Source organism: Heterodontus francisci, chromosome 28 (genome assembly GCF_036365525.1).
Source record: "Heterodontus francisci isolate sHetFra1 chromosome 28, sHetFra1.hap1, whole genome shotgun sequence".
NCBI classification, from domain to species: Eukaryota; Metazoa; Chordata; class Chondrichthyes; order Heterodontiformes; family Heterodontidae; genus Heterodontus; species Heterodontus francisci.
In genome coordinates, this window is record NC_090398.1 from 6,607,260 (window position 1) to 6,629,779 (window position 22,520).

The 22,520-nt window shown below is 52.1% G+C and overlaps 1 protein-coding gene across 2 annotated transcripts; it reads right to left on the reverse strand.

The window, feature by feature from the left end:
* Window positions 1-585: 585 nt before the first annotated feature.
* On the reverse strand, window positions 586-21,260 carry LOC137345275 (transmembrane protein 17B-like). 2 transcript variants are annotated; one of them, XM_068008751.1, is made up of 4 exons: window positions 21,088-21,260; window positions 5,727-5,830; window positions 3,261-3,374; window positions 586-3,103 (listed from the first exon to the last, which is right to left on the reverse strand). In XM_068008751.1, the coding sequence occupies exons 1-4, from the start codon at window positions 21,203-21,205 to the stop codon at window positions 2,675-2,677; spliced, it is 765 nt and encodes a 254-aa protein (XP_067864852.1). In that variant the 5' UTR covers window positions 21,206-21,260; the 3' UTR covers window positions 586-2,674. The 2 variants fall into 2 exon arrangements, with proteins under 2 accessions (XP_067864852.1, XP_067864853.1); XM_068008752.1 differs by lacking the exon at window positions 3,261-3,374.
* Between the last annotated feature and the right edge of the window lie 1,260 nt (window positions 21,261-22,520).

Here is a 22,520-nt window from a genome sequence, read left to right on the forward strand (position 1 = left end):
TGAGGGGTGATTTAATAGAGATGTACAAGATACTGACAGGTTTAGAGAAGTTAAACAAGGAAAAACTGTTCCCAGTAACTGATGGTACAAGGACTGGGAGACACAGATTGAAGATTTTGGGTAAGAGATGCGGTGGGGGGTGGGTGGTGAAGGGATCTGAGGGAAATCTTTTTTACACAGTGGGTGGTAATGATCTGGAACTCGCTGCCCACGAGGGAGGTGGAAGTGAAGACGGTCAATGATTTCTAAAGGAAACTGGATGGGTAATTGAGGGAAATTAACTTGCAGGCTACAGGGATCGAGCGGGGGAGTGGGACTGAGTGGATAGCTCTGCGAAGAGCTAGCATGAACCCGAATGGCCACCAGCTATGCTGGAAATGACTTAAATGAGAAGCACCTTCCAAACCTGCGACCTCTACCAACTAGAAGGACAAGGGCAGCAGATGCATAGGAACACCACCACCTGCAAGTTCCCCTCCACACCACACACCATCCTGACTTGGAACGATATCGCCGTTCCCTCACTGTTCTCACCCTGGGGATAGATTTGACACGTTCGGCACGTTTTAAAGAAACAGAGACTGGTCCGTGCGATGCGTTTAATAAAAAAAAATTTCACTCACTCGCCTAACAAACGTCATGAGCAGAAACATCACCACCGCTGGCTCTTAAATATCCTGGCACAGCAGGATCCCACACACAGCTTCCAGTCGCTGCCCCGATTAATCTTGTGTTTCAAGTCAGGCACTGAAAAACCCAACAGGCTTGCTCAGAAAATATATAATGCAGGAGGTGTTAAATATCACAGAGTGAGAAGGAGTGACAGGACTACACACAAATCAAAGTGGAATGAGGTTGTGAAGTTATGGATTTGGTAAGCAAAATAAAGCAGAATATTTTTTTAATGGTGAAAAACTGGGAAATGTTTGCACTGAGAGATCTGCGTGTCCTTATACCTGGTAGCTTCCGAGAGAGAGGGGGAGTGAGAGACTCGAGTCAATGTACAGATATCACCCTGAGAGAGAGGGGACTGAGAGACACCAGTCAGTGTACAGATATCACCCTGAGAGAGAGGGGACTGAGAGACACCAGTCAGTGTACAGATATCACCCTGAGAGAGAGGGGACTGAGAGACACCAGTCAGTGTACAGATATCTCCCTGAGAGAGAGGGGACTGAGAGACACCAGTCAGTGTACAGATATCTCCCTGAGAGAGAGGGGAGTGAGAGACACCAGTCAGTGTACAGATATCACCCTGATAGAGAGGGGACTGAGAGACACCAGTCAGTGTACAGATATCACCCTGATAGAGAGGGGGACTGAGAGACACCAGTCAGTGTACAGATATCACCCTGAGAGAGAGGGGACTGAGAGACACCAGTCAGTGTACAGATATCACCCTGAGAGAGAGGGGACTGAGAGACACCAGTCAGTGTACAGATATCTCCCTGAGAGAGAGGGGAGTGAGAGACACCAGTCAGTGTACAGATATCTCCCTGAGAGAGAGGGGACTGAGAGACACTAGTCAGTGTACAGATATCACCCTGAGAGAGAGGGGACTGAGAGACACCAGTCAGTGTACAGATATCTCCCTGAGAGAGAGGGGACTGAGAGACACCAGTCAGTGTACAGATATCACCCTGAGAGAGAGGGGACTGAGAGACACCAGTCAGTGTACAGATATCACCCTGAGAGAGAGGGGACTGAGAGACACCAGTCAGTGTACAGATATCTCCCTGAGAGAGAGGGGACTGAGAGACACCAGTCAGTGTACAGATATCTCCCTGAGAGAGAGGGGAGTGAGAGACACCAGTCAGTGTACAGATATCACCCTGATAGAGAGGGGACTGAGAGACACCAGTCAGTGTACAGATATCACCCTGATAGAGAGGGGGACTGAGAGACACCAGTCAGTGTACAGATATCACCCTGAGAGAGAGGGGACTGAGAGACACCAGTCAGTGTACAGATATCACCCTGAGAGAGAGGGGACTGAGAGACACCAGTCAGTGTACAGATATCTCCCTGAGAGAGAGGGGAGTGAGAGACACCAGTCAGTGTACAGATATCTCCCTGAGAGAGAGGGGACTGAGAGACACTAGTCAGTGTACAGATATCACCCTGAGAGAGAGGGGACTGAGAGACACCAGTCAGTGTACAGATATCTCCCTGAGAGAGAGGGGGAGTGAGAGACACCAGTCAGTGTACAGATATCACCCTGAGAGAGGGGGGACTGAGAGACACCAGTCAGTGTACAGATATCTCCCTGAGAGAGAGGGGACTGAGAGACACCAGTCAGGGTACAGATATCACCCTGAGAGAGAGGGAACTGAGAGACACCAGTCAGTGTACAGATATCTCCCTGAGAGAGAGGGGGAGTGAGAGACACCAGTCAGTGTACAGATATCACCCTGAGAGAGGGGGGACTGAGAGACACCAGTCAGTGTACAGATATCTCCCTGAGAGAGAGGGGACTGAGAGACACCAGTCAGTGTACAGATATCACCATGAGAGAGAGGGGACTGAGAGACACCAGTCAGTGTACAGATATCTCCCTGAGAGAGAGGGGACTGAGAGACACCAGTCAGTGTCCAGATATCACTCAGAGAGAGAGTGACTGAGATGGCAGATGGTGCCGAGGATAGTTTTTCCGTTCAGACCATGTCCTGTTCCTCTAGCTGTTGACGCCGGTCCGCTCCAGGATATGGAGATCACCGGCTGTTTGTCTGGTGCTGCCTCGGGACGTGGACCCCCTGCTCAGTCTGCTGAGGCCAATCGGCCCCTCGTCCTCCGTGCTGGCTCCAGGAAATCGCTGGCCCACGTTGCTGGCTCTGGAGAAGCTTTGCCCCGCTCCCATCTCTGCGCCTGGCTGGCCCTCCAGGCTGTCGAAGTGAGACATGTGGAAGCGCAGCTCCAGCTGCTCGACCATGTGGCGGAGTGTGATGAATGCCAGCAGAACCTCCGCCAGCAGCAAGGCCAGATAGACAATGCTGGCACCGTACTCCAGCGGCAGGACTGCCAACTTCGGGTTACAGGTGTCGAACAGGGTCATGGGGATCTGCAGCAGTAGCGTCAGCAGCCAGAACCCAGCTAACTCGGGCACCTGTGGGCAAAGAGGGTGAGAGAGAGGGACAAACTGAGACACCCGGGCAGCCACAACCCCCAGTGCCCCAGCCCACCCTGCTCATCACCTCCGGTGCTGGGTTTGACCCCAATGTCGGTTCGACCATTGCCCTCCCCCTCCCCCTCCCGTCAATTACCTTCTCCTGCAGGTTTCCCATGTAGCCCAGCATGAGCCGTATCACTTCAACCAAGGTCATCATGGTAAGCAGGGCACTGAGGACAATGCGGTAGTAGTTGCTGAGCACTGGGTACTGGGGACAGAGAGAAACGATCACTGAATCTCTGTGCCAGAGCACGCTGAAAGCCCACTGATACCCACCGGAATCAGCTGCCATAATTCCCGAACTCACTGAATTCCCACTGACACCAACCCGAATCAGCTCCGATAATACCCGATCTCAGTGAATTGCCACTGACACCCACCGAAATCAGCTCTGATAATACCCAATCTCAGCGAATTCAACTGATACCCACAGTAATCAGCTGCCATAATTCCAGAACTCACTGAATTCCCACTGACACCAACCCGAATCAGCTCCGATAATACCTGATCTCAGTGAATTCCCACTGACACCCACCGAAATCAGCTCTGATAATACCCAATCTCACCGAATTCCCACTGACGCCCACCCGAATCAGCTCCGATAATACCCAATCTCACCGAATTCCCACTGATACCCACTGGAATCAGCTCTGATAATACCCAATCTCACCGAATTCAACTGATACCCACCGGAATCAGCTCCGATAATACCCAAACTCACTGAATTCCCACTGATCCCCACCGGAATCAGCTCCGATAATACCCGAGCTCACTGAATTCCCACTGACACCCACCGGAATCAGCTCCGATAATACCCGACCCACACCGGGACTGAGAATGGCAATGGTGTAACAAATGGGGAGAATATTAGAACATAAGAAACAGGAGAAAGAGTAGGCCATTTAGCCCCTCGGGCCTGCTCGATCATTTCAAAGAGCATGGCCAATCTTCAACTTCAAGGACACCTTCACACCCAATTAAGTAGGTAGTCTTGGGGGAGGGGGCGGGGGTGGTGGTGATGTCACCAGGAGTCATTAGACGACGATCAGGAGCAGGAACCCTGGCTGATTTCCCCTCTCTCTCTAACCCAGGGATCACTGGACAGTGAACAGGAGCAGGAACCCTGGCTGATTCCCCTCTCTAACCCAGGGGTCACTGGACAGTGATCAGGAGCAGGAACCCTGGCTGATTTCCCCTCTCTCTCTCTAACCCAGGGGTCACTGCACAGTGATCAGGAGCAGGAACCCTGGCTGATTTCCCCCTCTCTCTCTAACCCAGGGGTCACTGCACAGTGATCAGGAGCAGGAACCCTGGCCGATTTCCCTCTCTCTCTATAATCCAGGAGTGACTGGACAGTGATTAGGAGCAGGAACCCTGGCTGATTTCCCTCTCTCTCTATAATCCAGGAGTCACTGGACAGTGATCAGGAGCAGGAACCCTGGCTGATTTCCCTCTCTCTATAATCCAGGAGTGACTGGACAGTGATTAGGAGCAGGAACCCTGGCTGATTTCCCCTCTCTCTGTTATCCAGGGGTCACTGCACAGTGATCAGGAGCAGGAACCCTGGCTGATTTCCCTCTCTCTCTATAATCCAGGAGTCACTGGACAGTGATTAGGAGCAGGAACCCTGGCTGATTTCCCTCTCTCGCTATAGTCCAGGGGTCACTGCACAGTGATCAGGAGCAGGAACCCTGGCTGATTTCCCTCTCTCTATATAATCCAGGAGTCACTGGACAGCGATTAGAGATACAGCACTGAAACAGGCCCTTCGGCCCACCGAGTCTGTGCCGAACATCAACCACCCATTTTATACTAATCCTACACTAATCCCATATTCCCAACAAACATCCCCACCTATCCCTATATTTCCCTACCACCTACCTATACTAGTGACAATTTATAATGGCCAATTTACCTATCAACCTGCAAGTCTTTTGGCTTGTGGGAGGAAACTGGAGCACCCGGAGAAAACCCACACAGACACAGGGAGAACTTGCAAACTCCACACACGCAGTACCCGGAATCGAACCCGGGTCCCTGGAGCTGTGAGGCTGCGGTGCTAACCACTGCGCCACTGTGCCGCCCTAATCAGGAGCAGGAACCCTGGCTGATTTCCCTTCTCTCTCTATAGTCCAGGAGTCACTGGACAGTAATCAGGAGCAGGAACACTGGCTGATTTCCCTCTCTCTCTATAATCCAGGAGTCACTGGACAGTAATCAGGAGCAGGAACACTGGCTGATTTCCCTCTCTCTCTATAATCCAGGAGTCACTGGACAGTAATCAGGAGCAGGAACACTGGCTGATTTCCCTCTCTCTCTATAATCCAGGAGTCACTGGACAGTAATCAGGAGCAGGAACACTGTCTGATTTCCCTCTCTCTCTAGTCCAGGAGTGACTGGACAGTGATTAGGAGCAGGAACCCTGGCTGATTGCCTATCTGGTTGGTGACGAAATTTGAGGCTGGTTTCTGGAAGGTGCTGGAGCAGAGTCTGACCCACACTGTCTGGGTGTACGGGAGATCATCGAGTGTCTCAGGATCCTCAATTGCCTGTAACGTACCTTCAGCTGCACCATGGTGACTTTACACGCCCACCAGAATGGGTAGAAGTAGAGGTTAAAGTAGAGGCACATCTGTAGGGGCAGACTCGAGGATACCTGCTGTCCTACAGAGAGAGAGATTATAGGGTCAAAATACATCCACCATTTTCACTGCCTCCCTATCCGCTAACACATCCATTCAAAAATTCACATCTTCCCGTTCAAATCCCCTCCATGGCCTCAATCCTCCCCCTCTCTGTAATCTCCTCCAGACCCGACACCGCTCCCCCTCTCTGTAATCTCCTGCAGACCCGACAACCCTCCCCCTCTCTGTAATCTCCTCCAGACCCTACAGCCCTCCCCCTCTCTGTAATCCTCTGCAGACCCGACAACCCTCCCCCTCTCTGTAATCTCCTCCAGACCCGTCAACTCCCCGCCTCTCTGTAATCTCCTCCAGACCCGACAACCCTCCCCCTCTCTGTAATCTCCTCCAGACCCTACACCCCTCCCCCTCTCTGTAATCCTCTGCAGACCCGACAACCCTCCCCCTCTCTGTAATCTCCTCCAGACCCGACAACTCCCCGCCTCTCTGTAATCTCCTCCAGACCCTACACCCCTCCCCCTCTCTGTAATCTCCTCCAGACCCGACAATGTCATTAGGGACATTGGGTTAGGGTCAGTCATTAGGGACAGTGGGTTAGGATCAGTCATTAGGGACATTGGGTTAGGGTCAGTCATTAGGGACATTGGGTTAGGATCAGTGATTAGGGACATTGGGTTAGGATCAGTCATTAGGGACAGTGGGTTAGGATTAGTCATTAGGGACATTGGGTTAGGATTAGTCATTAGGGACAGTGGGATAGGATCAGTCATTAGGGACATTGGGTTAGGATCAGTCATTAGGGACATTGGGTTAGGGTCAGTCATTAGGGACATTGGGTTAGGGTCAGTCATTAGGGACATTGGGTTAGGGTCAGTCATTAGGGACATTGGGTTAGGATCAGTCATTAGGGACATTGGGTTAGGATCAGTCATTAGGGACATTGGGTTAGGATCAGTCATTAGGGACATTGGGTTAGGATCAGTCATTAGGGACAGTGGGTTAGGATCAGTCATTAGGGACAGTGGGTTAGGATCAGTCATTAGGGACAGTGGGTTAGGATCAGTCATTAGGGACAGTGGGTTAGGATCAGTCATTAGGGACATTGGGTTAGGATCAGTCATTAGGGACATTGGGTTAGGATCAGTCATTAGGGACATTGGGTTAGGATCAGTGATTAGGGACATTGGGTTAGGATTAGTCATTAGGGACATTGGGTTAGGATCAGTCATTAGGGACATTGGGTTAGGATCAGTCATTAGGGACATTGGGTTAGGATCAGTCATTAGGGACATTGGGTTAGGATTAGTCATTAGGGACATTGGGTTAGGATCAGTCATTAGGGACATTGGGTTAGGATCAGTGATTAGGGACATTGGGTTAGGATTAGTCATTAGGGACATTGGGTTAGGGTCAGTGATTAGGGACATTGGGTTAGGGTCAGTCATTAGGGACATTGGGTTAGGATCAGTCATTAGGGACATTGGGTTAGGATCAGTCATTAGGGACAGTGGGTTAGGATTAGTCATTAGGGACATTGGGTTAGGATCAGTCATTAGGGACATTGGGTTAGGATTAGTCATTAGGGACATTGGGTTAGGGTCAGTGATTAGGGACATTGGGTTAGGATCAGTGATTAGGGACATTGGGTTAGGATTAGTCATTAGGGACATTGGGTTAGGGTCAGTGATTAGGGACATTGGGTTAGGATCAGTGATTAGGGACATTGGGTTAGGATTAGTCATTAGGGACATTGGGTTAGGATCAGTCATTAGGGACATTGGGTTAGGATTAGTCATTAGGGACATTGGGTTAGGGTCAGTGATTAGGGACATTGGGTTAGGATCAGTGATTAGGGACATTGGGTTAGGATTAGTCATTAGGGACATTGGGTTAGGATCAGTCATTAGGGACATTGGGTTAGGATCAGTGATTAAGGACATTGGGTTAGGGTCAGTCTTTGGGGACATTGGGTTAGGGTCAGTGATTAGGGACATTGGGTTAGGGTCAGTGATTAGGGACAATGGGTTAGGATCAGTCTTTAGGGACATTGGGTTAGGGTCAGTGATTAGGGATAATGGGTTAGGGTCAGTCTTTAGGGACATTGGGTTAGGGTCAGTGATTAGGGACATTGGGTTAGGGTCAGTGATTAGGGACAATGGGTTAGGATCAGTCTTTAGGGACATTGGGTTAGGGTCAGTGATTAGGGACATTGGGTTAGGGTCAGTGATTAAGGACATTGGGTTAGGGTCAGTCTTTGGGGACATTGGGTTAGGGTCAGTGATTAGGGACATTGGGTTAGGATCAGTGATTAGGGACATTGTGTTTGGGTCAGTGATTAGGGACATTGGGTAAGGGTCAGTGATTAGGGACATTGGGTTAGGATCAGTCTTTAGGGACATTGGGTTAGGGTCAGTGATGAGGGACATTGGGTTAGGATCAGTCTTTAGGGACATTGGGTTAGGGTCAGTGATTAGGGACATTCGGTTAGGATCAGTCTTTAGGGACATTGGGTAACGGTCAGTGATTAGGGACATTGGGTTAGGGTCAGTGATTAGGGACATTGGGTTAGGATCAGTCTTTAGGGACATTGGGTTAGGGTCAGTGATTAGGGACATTGGGTTAGGATCAGTCTTTGGGGACATTGGGTTAGGGTCAGTCTTTAGGGACATTGGGTTAGGGTCAGTGATTAGGGACATTGGGTTAGGGTCAGTCTTTAGGGACATTGGGTTAGGGTCAGTGATTAGGGACATTGGGTTAGGGTCAGTCTTTAGGGACATTGGGTTAGGATCAGTCTTTGGGGACATTGGGTTAGGGTCAGTGATTAAGGACATTGGGTTAGGGTCAGTGATTAGGGACAATGGGTTAGGGTCAGTGATTAGGGACATTGGGTTAGGGTCAGTGATTAGGGACATTGGGTTCGGATCAGTCTTTGGGGACATTGGGTTAGGGTCAGTCTTTAGGGACATTGGGTTAGGGTCAGTGATTAGGGACATTGGGTTAGGATCAGTCTTTGGGGACATTGGGTTAGGGTCAGTCTTTAGGGACATTGGGTTAGGGTCAGTGATTAGGGACATTGGGTTAGGGTCAGTCTTTAGGGACATTGGGTTAGGGTCAGTGATTAGGGACATTGGGTTAGGGTCAGTCTTTAGGGACATTGGGTTAGGGTCAGTGATTAGGGTCAGTGATTAGGGACATTGGGTTAGGGTCAGTCTTTAGGGACATTGGGTTAGGGTCAGTGATTAGGGACATTGGGTTAGGGTCAGTCTTTAGGGACATTGGGTTAGGATCAGTGATTAGGGTCAGTGATTAGGGACATTGGGTTAGGGTCAGTCTTTAGGGACATTGGGTTAGGGTCAGTGATTAGGGACATTGGGTTAGGGTCAGTCTTTAGGGACATTGGGTTAGGATCAGTCTTTAGGGACATTGGGTTAGGGTCAGTGATTAGGGACATTGGGTTAGGGTCAGTCTTTAGGGACATTGGGTTAGGGTCAGTGATTAGGGACATTGGGTTCGGGTCAGTGATTAGGGTCAGTGATTAGGGACATTGGGTTAGGGTCAGTCTTTAGGGACATTGGGTTAGGATCAGTCTTTAGGGACATTGGGTTAGGGTCAGTGATTAGGGACATTGGGTTAGGATCAGTCTTTAGGGACATTGGGTTAGGGTCAGTGATTAGGGACATTGGGTTAGGGTCAGTCTTTAGGGACATTGGGTTAGGATCAGTGATTAGGGACATTGGGTTAGGGTCAGTCTTTAGGGACATTGGGTTAGGATCAGTCTTTAGGGACATTGGGTTAGGGTCAGTGATTAGGGACATTGGGTTAGGGTCAGTCTTTAGGGACATTGGGTTAGGGTCAGTGATTAGGGACATTGGGTTAGGGTCAGTCTTTAGGGACATTGGGTTAGGGTCAGTGATTAGGGACATTGGGTTAGGATCAGTCATTAGGGACATTGGGTTAGGATTAGTCATTAGGGACAGTGGGATAGGATCAGTCATTAGGGACATTGGGTTAGGGTCAGTGAGTTGGGACATTGGGTTAGGATCAGTCATTAGGGACATTGGGTTAGGATCAGTCATTAGGGACAGTGGGATAGGATCAGTGATTAGGGACATTGGGTTAGGATCAGTCATTAGGGACATTGGGTTAGGATCAGTCATTAGTGACAGTGGGTTAGGATCAGTCATTAGGGACATGGAGTTAGGGTCAGTGATTAGGGACATCGGGTTAGGGTCAGTGATTAGGGACATTGGGTTAGGGTCAGTGAGTAGGGACATTGGGTTAGGGTCAGTGATTAGGGACATTGGGTTAGGGTCAGTGTTTAGGGACATTGGGTTAGGGTCAGTGATTAGGGACATTGGGTTAGGATCAGTCTTTAGGGACATTGGGTTAGGATCAATGAGTAGGGACATTGGGTTAGGGTCAGTGATTAGGGACATTGGGTTAGGGTCAGTGAGTAGGGACATTGGGTTAGGGTCAGTGTTTAGGGACATTGGGTTAGGGTCAGTGATTAGGGACATTGGGTTAGGATCAGTCTTTAGGGACATTGGGTTAGGATCAATGAGTAGGGACATTGGGTTAGGGTCAGTCTTTAGTGACATTGGGTTAGGGTCAGTGATTAGGGACATTGGGTTAGGGTCAGTGAGTAGGGACATTGGGTTAGGGTCAGTCTTTAGGGACATTGGGTTAGGATCAGTGATTAGGGACATTGGGTTAGGATCAGTCTTTAGGGACATTGGGTTAGGGTCAGTGATTAGGGACATTGGGTTAGGGTCAGTCTTTAGGGACATTGGGTTAGGGTCAGTGATTAGGGACATTGGGTAAGGGTCAGTGATTAAGGACAGTGGGTAAGGGTCAGTGATTAGGGATAATGGGTTAGGGTCAGTCTTTAGGGACCTTGGGTTAGGGTCAGTGATTAGGGACAATGGGTTAGGATCAGTCTTTAGGGACATTGGGTTAGGGTCAGTGATTAGGGACATTGGGTTAGGGTCAGTGATTAAGGACATTGGGTTAGGGTCAGTCTTTGGGGACATTGGGTTAGGGTCAGTGATTAGGGACATTGGGTTAGGATCAGTCTTTAGGGACATTGGGTAAGGGTCAGTGATTAGGGACATTGGGTTAGGGTCAGTGATTAGGGACATTGGGTTAGGATCAGTCTTTAGGGACATTGGGTTAGGGTCAGTGATTAACGACATTGGGTTAGGATCAGTCTTTGGGGACATTGGGTTAGGGTCAGTCTTTAGGGACATTGGATTAGGGTCAGTGATTAGGGACATTGGGTTAGGGTCAGTCTTTAGGGACATTGGGTTAGGGTCAGTGATTAGGGACATTGGGTTAGGGTCAGTCTTTAGGGACATTGGGTTAGGATCAGTCTTTGGGGACATTGGGTTAGGGTCAGTGATTAAGGACATTGGGTTAGGGTCAGTGATTAGGGACAATGGGTTAGGGTCAGTGATTAGGGACATTGGGTTAGGGTCAGTGATTAGGGACATTGGGTTAGGATCAGTTTTTGGGGACATTGGGTTAGGGTCAGTCTTTAGGGACATTGGGTTAGGGTCAGTGATTAGGGACATTGGGTTAGGGTCAGTGATTAGGGACATTGGGTTAGGATCAGTCTTTGGGGACATTGGGTTAGGGTCAGTCTTTAGGGACATTGGGTTAGGGTCAGTGATTAGGGACATTGGGTTAGGGTCAGTCTTTAGGGACATTGGGTTAGGATCAGTCTTTAGGGACATTGGGTTAGGGTCAGTGATTAGGGACATTGGGTTAGGGTCAGTCTTTAGGGACATTGGGTTAGGGTCAGTGATTAGGGTCAGTGATTAGGGACATTGGGTTAGGGTCAGTCTTTAGGGACATTGGGTTAGGGTCAGTGATTAGGGACATTGGGTTAGGGTCAGTCTTTAGGGACATTGGGTTAGGATCAGTCTTTAGGGACATTGGGTTAGGGTCCGTGATTAGGGACATTGGGTTAGGGTCAGTCTTTAGGGACATTGGGTTAGGGTCAGTGATTAGGGACATTGGGTTAGGGTCAGTGATTAGGGTCAGTGATTAGGGACATTGGGTTAGGGTCAGTCTTTAGGGACATTGGGTTAGGGTCAGTGATTAGGGACATTGGGTTAGGATCAGTCTTTAGGGACATTGGGTTAGGGTCAGTGATTAGGGACATTGGGTTAGGGTCAGTCTTTAGGGACATTGGGTTAGGATCAGTGATTAGGGACATTGGGTTAGGGTCAGTCTTTAGGGACATTGGGTTAGGATCAGTCTTTAGGGACATTGGGTTAGGGTCAGTGATTAGGGACATTGGGTTAGGGTCAGTCTTTAGGGACATTGGGTTAGGGTCAGTGATTAGGGACATTGGGTTAGGGTCAGTCTTTAGGGACATTGGGTTAGGGTCAGTGATTAGGGACATTGGGTTAGGGTCAGTATTTAGGGACATTGGGTTAGGATCAGTCTTTAGGGACATTGGGTTAGGGTCAGTGATTAGGGACATTGGGTTAGGATCAGTCTTTAGGGACATTGGGTTAGGATCAGTGATTCGGGACATTGGGTTAGGGTCAGTCTTTAGGGACATTGGGTTAGGATCAGTCTTTAGGGACATTGGGTTAGGGTCAGTGATTAGGGTCAGTGTTTCGGGTCAGTGTTTAGGGTCAGTGTTTAGGGTCAGTGTTTCGGGTCAGTGTTTAGGGTCAGTGTTTAGGGTCAGTGTTTAGGGTCAGTGTTTCGGGTCAGTGATTCGGGTCAGTGATTCGGGTCAGTGTTTCGGGTCAGTGATTCGGGTCAGTGTTTAGGGTCAGTGTTTAGGGTCAGTGTTTCGGGTCAGTGATTCGGGTCAGTGTTTCGGGTCAGTGTTTCGGGTCAGTGTTTAGGGTCAGTGTTTCGGGTCAGTGTTTAGGGTCAGTGTTTCGGGTCAGTGTTTCGGGTCAGTGTTTCGGGTCAGTGATTCGGGTCAGTGATTCGGGTCAGTGATTCGGGTCAGTGTTTCGGGTCAGTGATTCGGGTCAGTGTTTCGGGTCAGTGTTTAGGGTCAGTGTTTAGGGTCAGTGATTAGGGTCAGTGTTTCGGGTCAGTGTTTAGGGTCAGTGTTTCGGGTCAGTGTTTCGGGTCAGTGATTCGGGTCAGTGTTTAGGGTCAGTGTTTAGGGTCAGTGTTTAGGGTCAGTGTTTAGGGTCAGTGATTCGGGTCAGTGTTTAGGGTCAGTGATTCGGGTCAGTGTTTCGGGTCAGTGATTCGGGTCAGTGTTTAGGGTCAGTGATTCGGGTCAGTGTTTCGGGTCAGTGATTCGGGTCAGTGTTTCGGGTCAGTGATTCGGGTCAGTGTTTAGGGTCAGTGTTTCGGGTCAGTGTTTCGGGTCAGTGTTTCGGGTCAGTGTTTAGGGTCAGTGTTTAGGGTCAGTGTTTAGGGTCAGTGTTTAGGGTCAGTGTTTCGGGTCAGTGTTTAGGGTCAGTGATTCGGGTCAGTGATTCGGGTCAGTGATTCGGGTCAGTGTTTCGGGTCAGTGATTCGGGTCAGTGTTTCGGGTCAGTGTTTCGGGTCAGTGTTTCGGGTCAGTGTTTAGGGTCAGTGATTCGGGTCAGTGATTCGGGTCAGTGTTTCGGGTCAGTGTTTAGGGTCAGTGTTTCGGGTCAGTATTTAGGGTCAGTGTTTCGGGTCAGTGTTTAGGGTCAGTGTTTCGGGTCAGTGTTTAGGGTCAGTGATTCGGGTCAGTGTTTCGGGTCAGTGATTCGGGTCAGTGATTCGGGTCAGTGTTTCGGGTCAGTGATTCGGGTCAGTGTTTCGGGTCAGTGTTTAGGGTCAGTGATTAGGGTCAGTGTTTCGGGTCAGTGTTTAGGGTCAGTGTTTAGGGTCAGTGTTTAGGGTCAGTGTTTCGGGTCAGTGATTCGGGTCAGTGTTTCGGGTCAGTGTTTAGGGTCAGTGTTTAGGGTCAGTGTTTAGGGTCAGTGTTTCGGGTCAGTGTTTCGGGTCAGTGTTTCGGGTCAGTGTTTCGGGTCAGTGATTCGGGTCAGTGTTTAGGGTCAGTGTTTCGGGTCAGTGTTTCGGGTCAGTGATTCGGGTCAGTGATTCGGGTCAGTGTTTAGGGTCAGTGATTCGGGTCAGTGTTTCGGGTCAGTGTTTCGGGTCAGTGATTCGGGTCAGTGATTCGGGTCAGTGATTCGGGTCAGTGATTCGGGTCAGTGTTTCGGGTCAGTGATTCGGGTCAGTGATTCGGGTCAGTGTTTCGGGTCAGTGTTTAGGGTCAGTGTTTCGGGTCAGTGTTTCGGGTCAGTGTTTCGGGTCAGTGTTTCGGGTCAGTGTTTCGGGTCAGTGATTCGGGTCAGTGATTCGGGTCAGTGATTCGGGTCAGTGATTCGGGTCAGTGATTCGGGTCAGTGTTTAGGGTCAGTGTTTAGGGTCAGTGTTTCGGGTCAGTGTTTAGGGTCAGTGTTTCGGGTCAGTGTTTCGGGTCAGTGTTTCGGGTCAGTGATTAGGGTCAGTGATTCGGGTCAGTGATTCGGGTCAGTGTTTCGGGTCAGTGTTTCGGGTCAGTGTTTCGGGTCAGTGTTTCGGGTCAGTGATTCGGGTCAGTGATTCGGGTCAGTGTTTAGGGTCAGTGATTCGGGTCAGTGTTTCGGGTCAGTGATTAGGGTCAGTGATTCGGGTCAGTGATTCGGGTCAGTGATTCGGGTCAGTGTTTCGGGTCAGTGATTCGGGTCAGTGTTTCGGGTCAGTGATTCGGGTCAGTGATTCGGGTCAGTGTTTCGGGTCAGTGTTTAGGGTCAGTGTTTCGGGTCAGTGTTTCGGGTCAGTGATTCGGGTCAGTGATTCGGGTCAGTGATTCGGGTCAGTGTTTAGGGTCAGTGTTTAGGGTCAGTGTTTAGGGTCAGTGTTTCGGGTCAGTGTTTAGGGTCAGTGTTTCGGGTCAGTGTTTCGGGTCAGTGATTCGGGTCAGTGTTTCGGGTCAGTGATTCGGGTCAGTGTTTCGGGTCAGTGATTCGGGTCAGTGTTTAGGGTCAGTGTTTAGGGTCAGTGATTCGGGTCAGTGATTCGGGTCAGTGATTCGGGTCAGTGTTTCGGGTCAGTGTTTAGGGTCAGTGTTTAGGGTCAGTGTTTCGGGTCAGTGATTCGGGTCAGTGTTTAGGGTCAGTGTTTAGGGTCAGTGATTCGGGTCAGTGATTCGGGTCAGTGTTTAGGGTCAGTGTTTAGGGTCAGTGTTTAGGGTCAGTGATTAGGGTCAGTGTTTCGGGTCAGTGTTTAGGGTCAGTGATTAGGGTCAGTGTTTCGGGTCAGTGATTCGGGTCAGTGTTTAGGGTCAGTGTTTCGGGTCAGTGATTCGGGTCAGTGTTTAGGGTCAGTGTTTCGGGTCAGTGTTTCGGGTCAGTGTTTCGGGTCAGTGTTTCGGGTCAGTGTTTCGGGTCAGTGTTTCGGGTCAGTGATTCGGGTCAGTGTTTCGGGTCAGTGTTTCGGGTCAGTGATTCGGGTCAGTGATTCGGGTCAGTGATTCGGGTCAGTGTTTCGGGTCAGTGTTTCGGGTCAGTGATTCGGGTCAGTGATTCGGGTCAGTGTTTCGGGTCAGTGATTCGGGTCAGTGATTCGGGTCAGTGTTTCGGGTCAGTGTTTCGGGTCAGTGTTTCGGGTCAGTGATTCGGGTCAGTGTTTAGGGTCAGTGTTTCGGGTCAGTGATTCGGGTCAGTGTTTCGGGTCAGTGTTTCGGGTCAGTGTTTCGGGTCAGTGATTCGGGTCAGTGATTCGGGTCAGTGTTTCGGGTCAGTGATTCGGGTCAGTGATTCGGGTCAGTGTTTCGGGTCAGTGATTCGGGTCAGTGATTCGGGTCAGTGTTTAGGGTCAGTGTTTCGGGTCAGTGTTTCGGGTCAGTGTTTCGGGTCAGTGTTTCGGGTCAGTGATTCGGGTCAGTGATTCGGGTCAGTGTTTCGGGTCAGTGTTTCGGGTCAGTGATTCGGGTCAGTGATTCGGGTCAGTGTTTCGGGTCAGTGTTTCGGGTCAGTGATTCGGGTCAGTGTTTCGGGTCAGTGTTTCGGGTCAGTGTTTCGGGTCAGTGTTTCGGGTCAGTGTTTCGGGTCAGTGATTCGGGTCAGTGATTAGGGTCAGTGATTAGGGTCAGTGATTAGGGTCAGTGATTAGGGTCAGTGATTAGGGTCAGTGTTTCGGGTCAGTGTTTCGGGTCAGTGATTCGGGTCAGTGTTTAGGGTCAGTGTTTCGGGTCAGTGTTTAGGGTCAGTGTTTAGGGTCAGTGTTTCGGGTCAGTGATTAGGGTCAGTGATTCGGGTCAGTGATTCGGGTCAGTGTTTCGGGTCAGTGTTTCGGGTCAGTGTTTAGGGTCAGTGTTTAGGGTCAGTCTCCCCCCCCTCCCCCTCCCCCTCTCCGGTTCCCTTGTCTCAGTATTAAAGATGGAGACTGACCATCCACAGTGATTCGGGTCAGTGTTTCGGGTCAGTGTTTCGGGTCAGTGATTCGGGTCAGTGTTTCGGGTCAGTGATTCGGGTCAGTGATTCGGGTCAGTGATTCGGGTCAGCGATTCGGGTCAGTGTTTCGGGTCAGTGATTCGGGTCAGTGATTCGGGTCAGTGTTTCGGGTCAGTGATTCGGGTCAGTCTCCCTCCCCCCCCCCCCCCCCCTCCCCCTCCCCCTCTCCGGTTCCCTTGTCTCAGTATTAAAGATGGAGACTGACCATCCACAGTGATTCGGGTCAGTGTTTCGGGTCAGTGTTTCGGGTCAGTGATTCGGGTCAGTGTTTCGGGTCAGTGATTCGGGTCAGTGTTTCGGGTCAGTGATTCGGGTCAGTGTTTCGGGTCAGTGTTTCGGGTCAGTGATTAGGGTCAGTGTTTCGGGTCAGTGATTCGGGTCAGTGATTCGGGTCAGTGATTAGGGTCAGTGTTTCGGGTCAGTGATTCGGGTCAGTGATTCGGGTCAGTGTTTCGGGTCAGTGTTTCGGGTCAGTGATTCGGGTCAGTGATTCGGGTCAGTGATTCGGGTCAGTGTTTCGGGTCAGTGTTTCGGGTCAGTGTTTCGGGTCAGTGTTTCGGGTCAGTGTTTCGGGTCAGTGATTCGGGTCAGTGTTTCGGGTCAGTGTTTCGGGTCAGTGATTAGGGTCAGTGTTTCGGGTCAGTGATTAGGGTCAGTGATTCGGGTCAGTGTTTAGGGTCAGTGATTCGGGTCAGTGTTTCGGGTCAGTGATTCGGGTCAGTGTTTCGGGTCAGTGATTCGGGTCAGTGATTCGGGTCAGTGATTCGGGTCAGTGATTCGGGTCAGTGTTTCGGGTCAGTGTTTCGGGTCAGTGATTAGGGTCAGTGATTAGGGTCAGTGATTCGGGTCAGTGATTCGGGTCAGTGATTCGGGTCAGTGTTTCGGGTCAGTGTTTCGGGTCAGTGTTTCGGGTCAGTGATTCGGGTCAGTGTTTCGGGTCAGTGATTCGGGTCAGTGTTTCGGGTCAGTGATTCGGGTCAGTGATTCGGGTCAGTGTTTCGGGTCAGTGTTTCGGGTCAGTGTTTCGGGTCAGTGATTCGGGTCAGTGATTCGGGTCAGTGTTTCGGGTCAGTGTTTAGGGTCAGTGATTCGGGTCAGTGTTTCGGGTCAGTGTTTAGGGTCAGTGTTTCGGGTCAGTGATTCGGGTCAGTGTTTCGGGTCAGTGTTTAGGGTCAGTGTTTCGGGTCAGTGTTTCGGGTCAGTGATTCGGGTCAGTGATTCGGGTCAGTGTTTCGGGTCAGTGTTTAGGGTCAGTGTTTCGGGTCAGTGTTTAGGGTCAGTGATTCGGGTCAGTCTCCCTCCCCCCCCCTCCCCCTCCCACCCTCCGGTTCCCTTGTCTCAGTATTAAAGATGGAGACTGACCATCCACAGTGATTCGGGTCAGTGTTTCGGGTCAGTGTTTCGGGTCAGTGTTTCGGGTCAGTGATTCGGGTCAGTGATTCGGGTCAGTGATTCGGGTCAGTGTTTCGGGTCAGTGTTTCGGGTCAGTGTTTAGGGTCAGTGATTCGGGTCAGTGTTTCGGGTCAGTGTTTAGGGTCAGTGATTCGGGTCAGTGTTTCGGGTCAGTGTTTAGGGTCAGTGTTTAGGGTCAGTGTTTCGGGTCAGTGTTTCGGGTCAGTGATTCGGGTCAGTGTTTCGGGTCAGTGATTCGGGTCAGTGATTCGGGTCAGTGATTCGGGTCAGTGTTTCGGGTCAGTGTTTCGGGTCAGTGTTTCGGGTCAGTGTTTCGGGTCAGTGATTCGGGTCAGTGATTCGGGTCAGTGATTCGGGTCAGTGATTCGGGTCAGTGTTTAGGGTCAGTGTTTCGGGTCAGTATTTAGGGTCAGTGTTTCGGGTCAGTGATTCGGGTCAGTGTTTCGGGTCAGTGTTTCGGGTCAGTGTTTCGGGTCAGTGATTCGGGTCAGTGATTCGGGTCAGTGATTCGGGTCAGTGATTCGGGTCAGTGTTTCGGGTCAGTGTTTCGGGTCAGTGTTTAGGGTCAGTGATTCGGGTCAGTGTTTCGGGTCAGTGTTTAGGGTCAGTGTTTCGGGTCAGTGTTTCGGGTCAGTGATTCGGGTCAGTGTTTCGGGTCAGTGTTTCGGGTCAGTGTTTAGGGTCAGTGATTCGGGTCAGTGTTTCGGGTCAGTGTTTCGGGTCAGTGTTTAGGGTCAGTGTTTCGGGTCAGTGTTTCGGGTCAGTGATTCGGGTCAGTGATTCGGGTCAGTGTTTCGGGTCAGTGTTTCGGGTCAGTGTTTAGGGTCAGTGTTTCGGGTCAGTGTTTCGGGTCAGTGTTTAGGGTCAGTGATTCGGGTCAGTCTCCCTCCCCCCCCCCCTCCCCCTCCCACCCTCCGGTTCCCTTGTCTCAGTATTAAAGATGGAGACTGACCATCCACAGTGATTCGGGTCAGTGATTCGGGTCAGTGTTTCGGGTCAGTGATTCGGGTCAGTGTTTCGGGTCAGTGTTTCGGGTCAGTGTTTAGGGTCAGTGTTTCGGGTCAGTGTTTCGGGTCAGTGTTTCGGGTCAGTGTTTAGGGTCAGTGATTCGGGTCAGTCTCCCTCCCCCCCCCCCTCCCCCTCCCACCCTCCGGTTCCCTTGTCTCAGTATTAAAGATGGAGACTGACCATCCACAGTGATTCGGGTCAGTGATTCGGGTCAGTGATTCGGGTCAGTGTTTCGGGTCAGTGTTTCGGGTCAGTGTTTCGGGTCAGTGATTCGGGTCAGTGATTCGGGTCAGTGATTCGGGTCAGTGATTCGGGTCAGTGATTCGGGTCAGTGTTTCGGGTCAGTGTTTCGGGTCAGTGATTCGGGTCAGTGATTCGGGTCAGTGTTTCGGGTCAGTGTTTCGGGTCAGTGTTTCGGGTCAGTGTTTCGGGTCAGTGATTCGGGTCAGTGATTCGGGTCAGTGATTCGGGTCAGTGATTCGGGTCAGTGATTCGGGTCAGTGATTCGGGTCAGTGATTCGGGTCAGTGTTTCGGGTCAGTGATTCGGGTCAGTGATTCGGGTCAGTGTTTCGGGTCAGTGTTTCGGGTCAGTGATTCGGGTCAGTGTTTCGGGTCAGTGATTCGGGTCAGTGATTCGGGTCAGTGATTCGGGTCAGTGTTTCGGGTCAGTGATTCGGGTCAGTGTTTCGGGTCAGTGATTCGGGTCAGTGATTCGGGTCAGTGTTTCGGGTCAGTGTTTCGGGTCAGTGATTCTGGTCAGTGATTCGGGTCAGTGTTTCGGGTCAGTGTTTCGGGTCAGTGTTTCGGGTCAGTGATTCGGGTCAGTGATTCGGGTCAGTGATTCGGGTCAGTGATTCGGGTCAGTGATTCGGGTCAGTGATTCGGGTCAGTGTTTCGGGTCAGTGTTTCGGGTCAGTGTTTCGGGTCAGTGTTTCGGGTCAGTGATTCGGGTCAGTGATTCGGGTCAGTGATTAGGGTCAGTGTTTCGGGTCAGTGATTCGGGTCAGTGTTTAGGGTCAGTGTTTCGGGTCAGTGATTCGGGTCAGTGATTCGGGTCAGTGTTTCGGGTCAGTGATTCGGGTCAGTGTTTCGGGTCAGTGATTCGGGTCAGTGATTCGGGTCAGTGATTCGGGTCAGTGATTCGGGTCAGTGTTTCGGGTCAGTGTTTCGGGTCAGTGTTTCGGGTCAGTGTTTCGGGTCAGTGATTCGGGTCAGTGTTTCGGGTCAGTGTTTCGGGTCAGTGTTTCGGGTCAGTGTTTCGGGTCAGTGTTTCGGGTCAGTGTTTCGGGTCAGTGTTTCGGGTCAGTGTTTCGGGTCAGTGATTCGGGTCAGTGTTTCGGGTCAGTGTTTCGGGTCAGTGATTCGGGTCAGTGTTTCGGGTCAGTGATTCGGGTCAGTGATTCGGGTCAGTGTTTCGGGTCAGTGATTCGGGTCAGTGATTCGGGTCAGTGATTCGGGTCAGTGATTCGGGTCAGTGTTTCGGGTCAGTGTTTCGGGTCAGTGATTCGGGTCAGTGATTCGGGTCAGTGTTTCGGGTCAGTGATTCGGGTCAGTGATTCGGGTCAGTGATTCGGGTCAGTGTTTCGGGTCAGTGATTCGGGTCAGTGATTCGGGTCAGTGATTCGGGTCAGTGTTTCGGGTCAGTGATTCGGGTCAGTGTTTCGGGTCAGTGATTCGGGTCAGTGATTCGGGTCAGTGATTCGGGTCAGTGTTTCGGGTCAGTGATTCGGGTCAGTGATTCGGGTCAGTGTTTCGGGTCAGTGTTTAGGGTCAGTGATTCGGGTCAGTGATTCGGGTCAGTGATTCGGGTCAGTGTTTCGGGTCAGTGATTCGGGTCAGTGATTCGGGTCAGTGATTCGGGTCAGTGTTTCGGGTCAGTGTTTCGGGTCAGTGATTCGGGTCAGTGTTTCGGGTCAGTGTTTCGGGTCAGTGTTTAGGGTCAGTGATTCGGGTCAGTGATTCGGGTCAGTGTTTCGGGTCAGTGATTCGGGTCAGTGTTTCGGGTCAGTGTTTAGGGTCAGTCTCCCCCCCCTCCCCCTCCCCCTCCCCCTCTCCGGTTCCCTTGTCTCAGTATTAAAGATGGAGACTGACCATCCACAGTGATTCGGGTCAGTGTTTCGGGTCAGTGTTTAGGGTCAGTCTCCCCCCCCTCCCCCTCCCCCTCCCCCTCTCCGGTTCCCTTGTCTCAGTATTAAAGATGGAGACTGACCATCCACAGTGATTCGGGTCAGTGTTTCGGGTCAGTGTTTAGGGTCAGTCTCCCCCCCCTCCCCCTCTCCGGTTCCCTTGTCTCAGTATTAAAGATGGAGACTGACCATCCACATTGATGGAGGCAGCTCGCTGACAGCCGAAAAAATGGCGGATACTCCCCTCCCTCCCTCCCTCCCGCCATCTTCCGCTCACCTATCCAGCATTTCAACTCCCTTTCCGTCTCCTCCAGCCCCCGGCGGACATTGAAGACGCTCTCGCTGAGGAGACTGAGGCGCCGGCGGATCGGCTCCGGGATCGGACTGCGCTCCATCTCAGCGCCGCGGTGTTACCCTGGCAGCGGGGCTGGGGGCGGGGCCAGCAGCGCTCCATCCCATCGCCGCGGTGTTACCCTGGCAGCGGGGCTGGGGGCGGGGCCAGCAGCGCTCCATCCCATCGCCGCGGTGTTACCCTGACAGCGGGGCTGGGGGCGGGGCCAGCAGCGCTCCATCCCATCGCCGCAGTGTTACCCTGGCAGCGGGGCTGGGGGCGGGGCCAGCAGCGCTCCATCCCATCGCCGCGGTGTTACCCTGGCAGCGGGGCTGGGGGCGGGGCCAGCAGCGCTCCATCCCATCGCCGAGCAGTTACCCTGGCAGCGGGGCTGGGGGCGGGGCCAGCAGCGCTCCATCCCATCGCCGAGCAGTTACCCTGGCAGCGGGGCTGGGGGCGGGGCCAGCAGCCCTCCATCCCATCGCCGCGGTGTTACCCTGGCAGCGGGGCTGGGGGCGGGGCCAGCAGCGCTCCATCCCATCGCCGAGCAGTTACCCTGGCAGCGGGGCTGGGGGCGGGGCCAGCAGCGCTCCATCCCATCGCCGAGCAGTTACCCTGGCAGCGGGGCTGGGGGCGGGGCCAGCAGCGCTCCATCCCATCGCCGAGCAGTTACCCTGGCAGCGGGGCTGGGGGCGGGGCCAGCAGCGCTCCATCTCAGCGCCGCGGTGTTCCCCTGACAGCGGGGCTGGGGGCGGGGCCAGCAGCGCTCCATCCCATCGCCGAGCAGTTACCCTGGCAGCGGGGCTGGGGGCGGGGCCAGCAGCGCTCCATCCCATCGCCGCGGTGTTACCCTGGCAGCGGGGCTGGGGGCGGGGCCAGCAGCGCTCCATCTCAGCGCCGCGGTGTTCCCCTGGCAGCGGGGCTGGGGGCGGGACCAGCAGCGCTCCATCCCATCGCCGGGCGGTTACCCATGGCAGCGGGGGCGGGACCAGCCGCAGGGAACAGGCGCCATGATGTTACAAGGCATCCAAATCCCCACACACACTAAGCAAAAAGTTAATGTCGGAGGTCCTCCATATCCGGCGTTGTTTAAAGGAAAACGGGGAAATGGAGAGTTTTTAAAAAAAATGAGTCATGGCGAAACGATCGGGGAAAACCGTTATTAGCAGCATCTGACCTCACTAGCCCATTAAAACCTGAGCGGCTGTGCGCAGACGCGGATAATTGCGGGCGCTTGCCCCGCTCCTCCTTCGTCACTAGTTCCGCCCCGCAAGGCGTCCCTGACCAGACGCATGTCGTCACTGGCCCCGCCCCAGTTACGCGTCACCGCACCCGTTCACGTGACGTCATCGGCCGCGCCCCGCCTTTGTCCCTTTGTG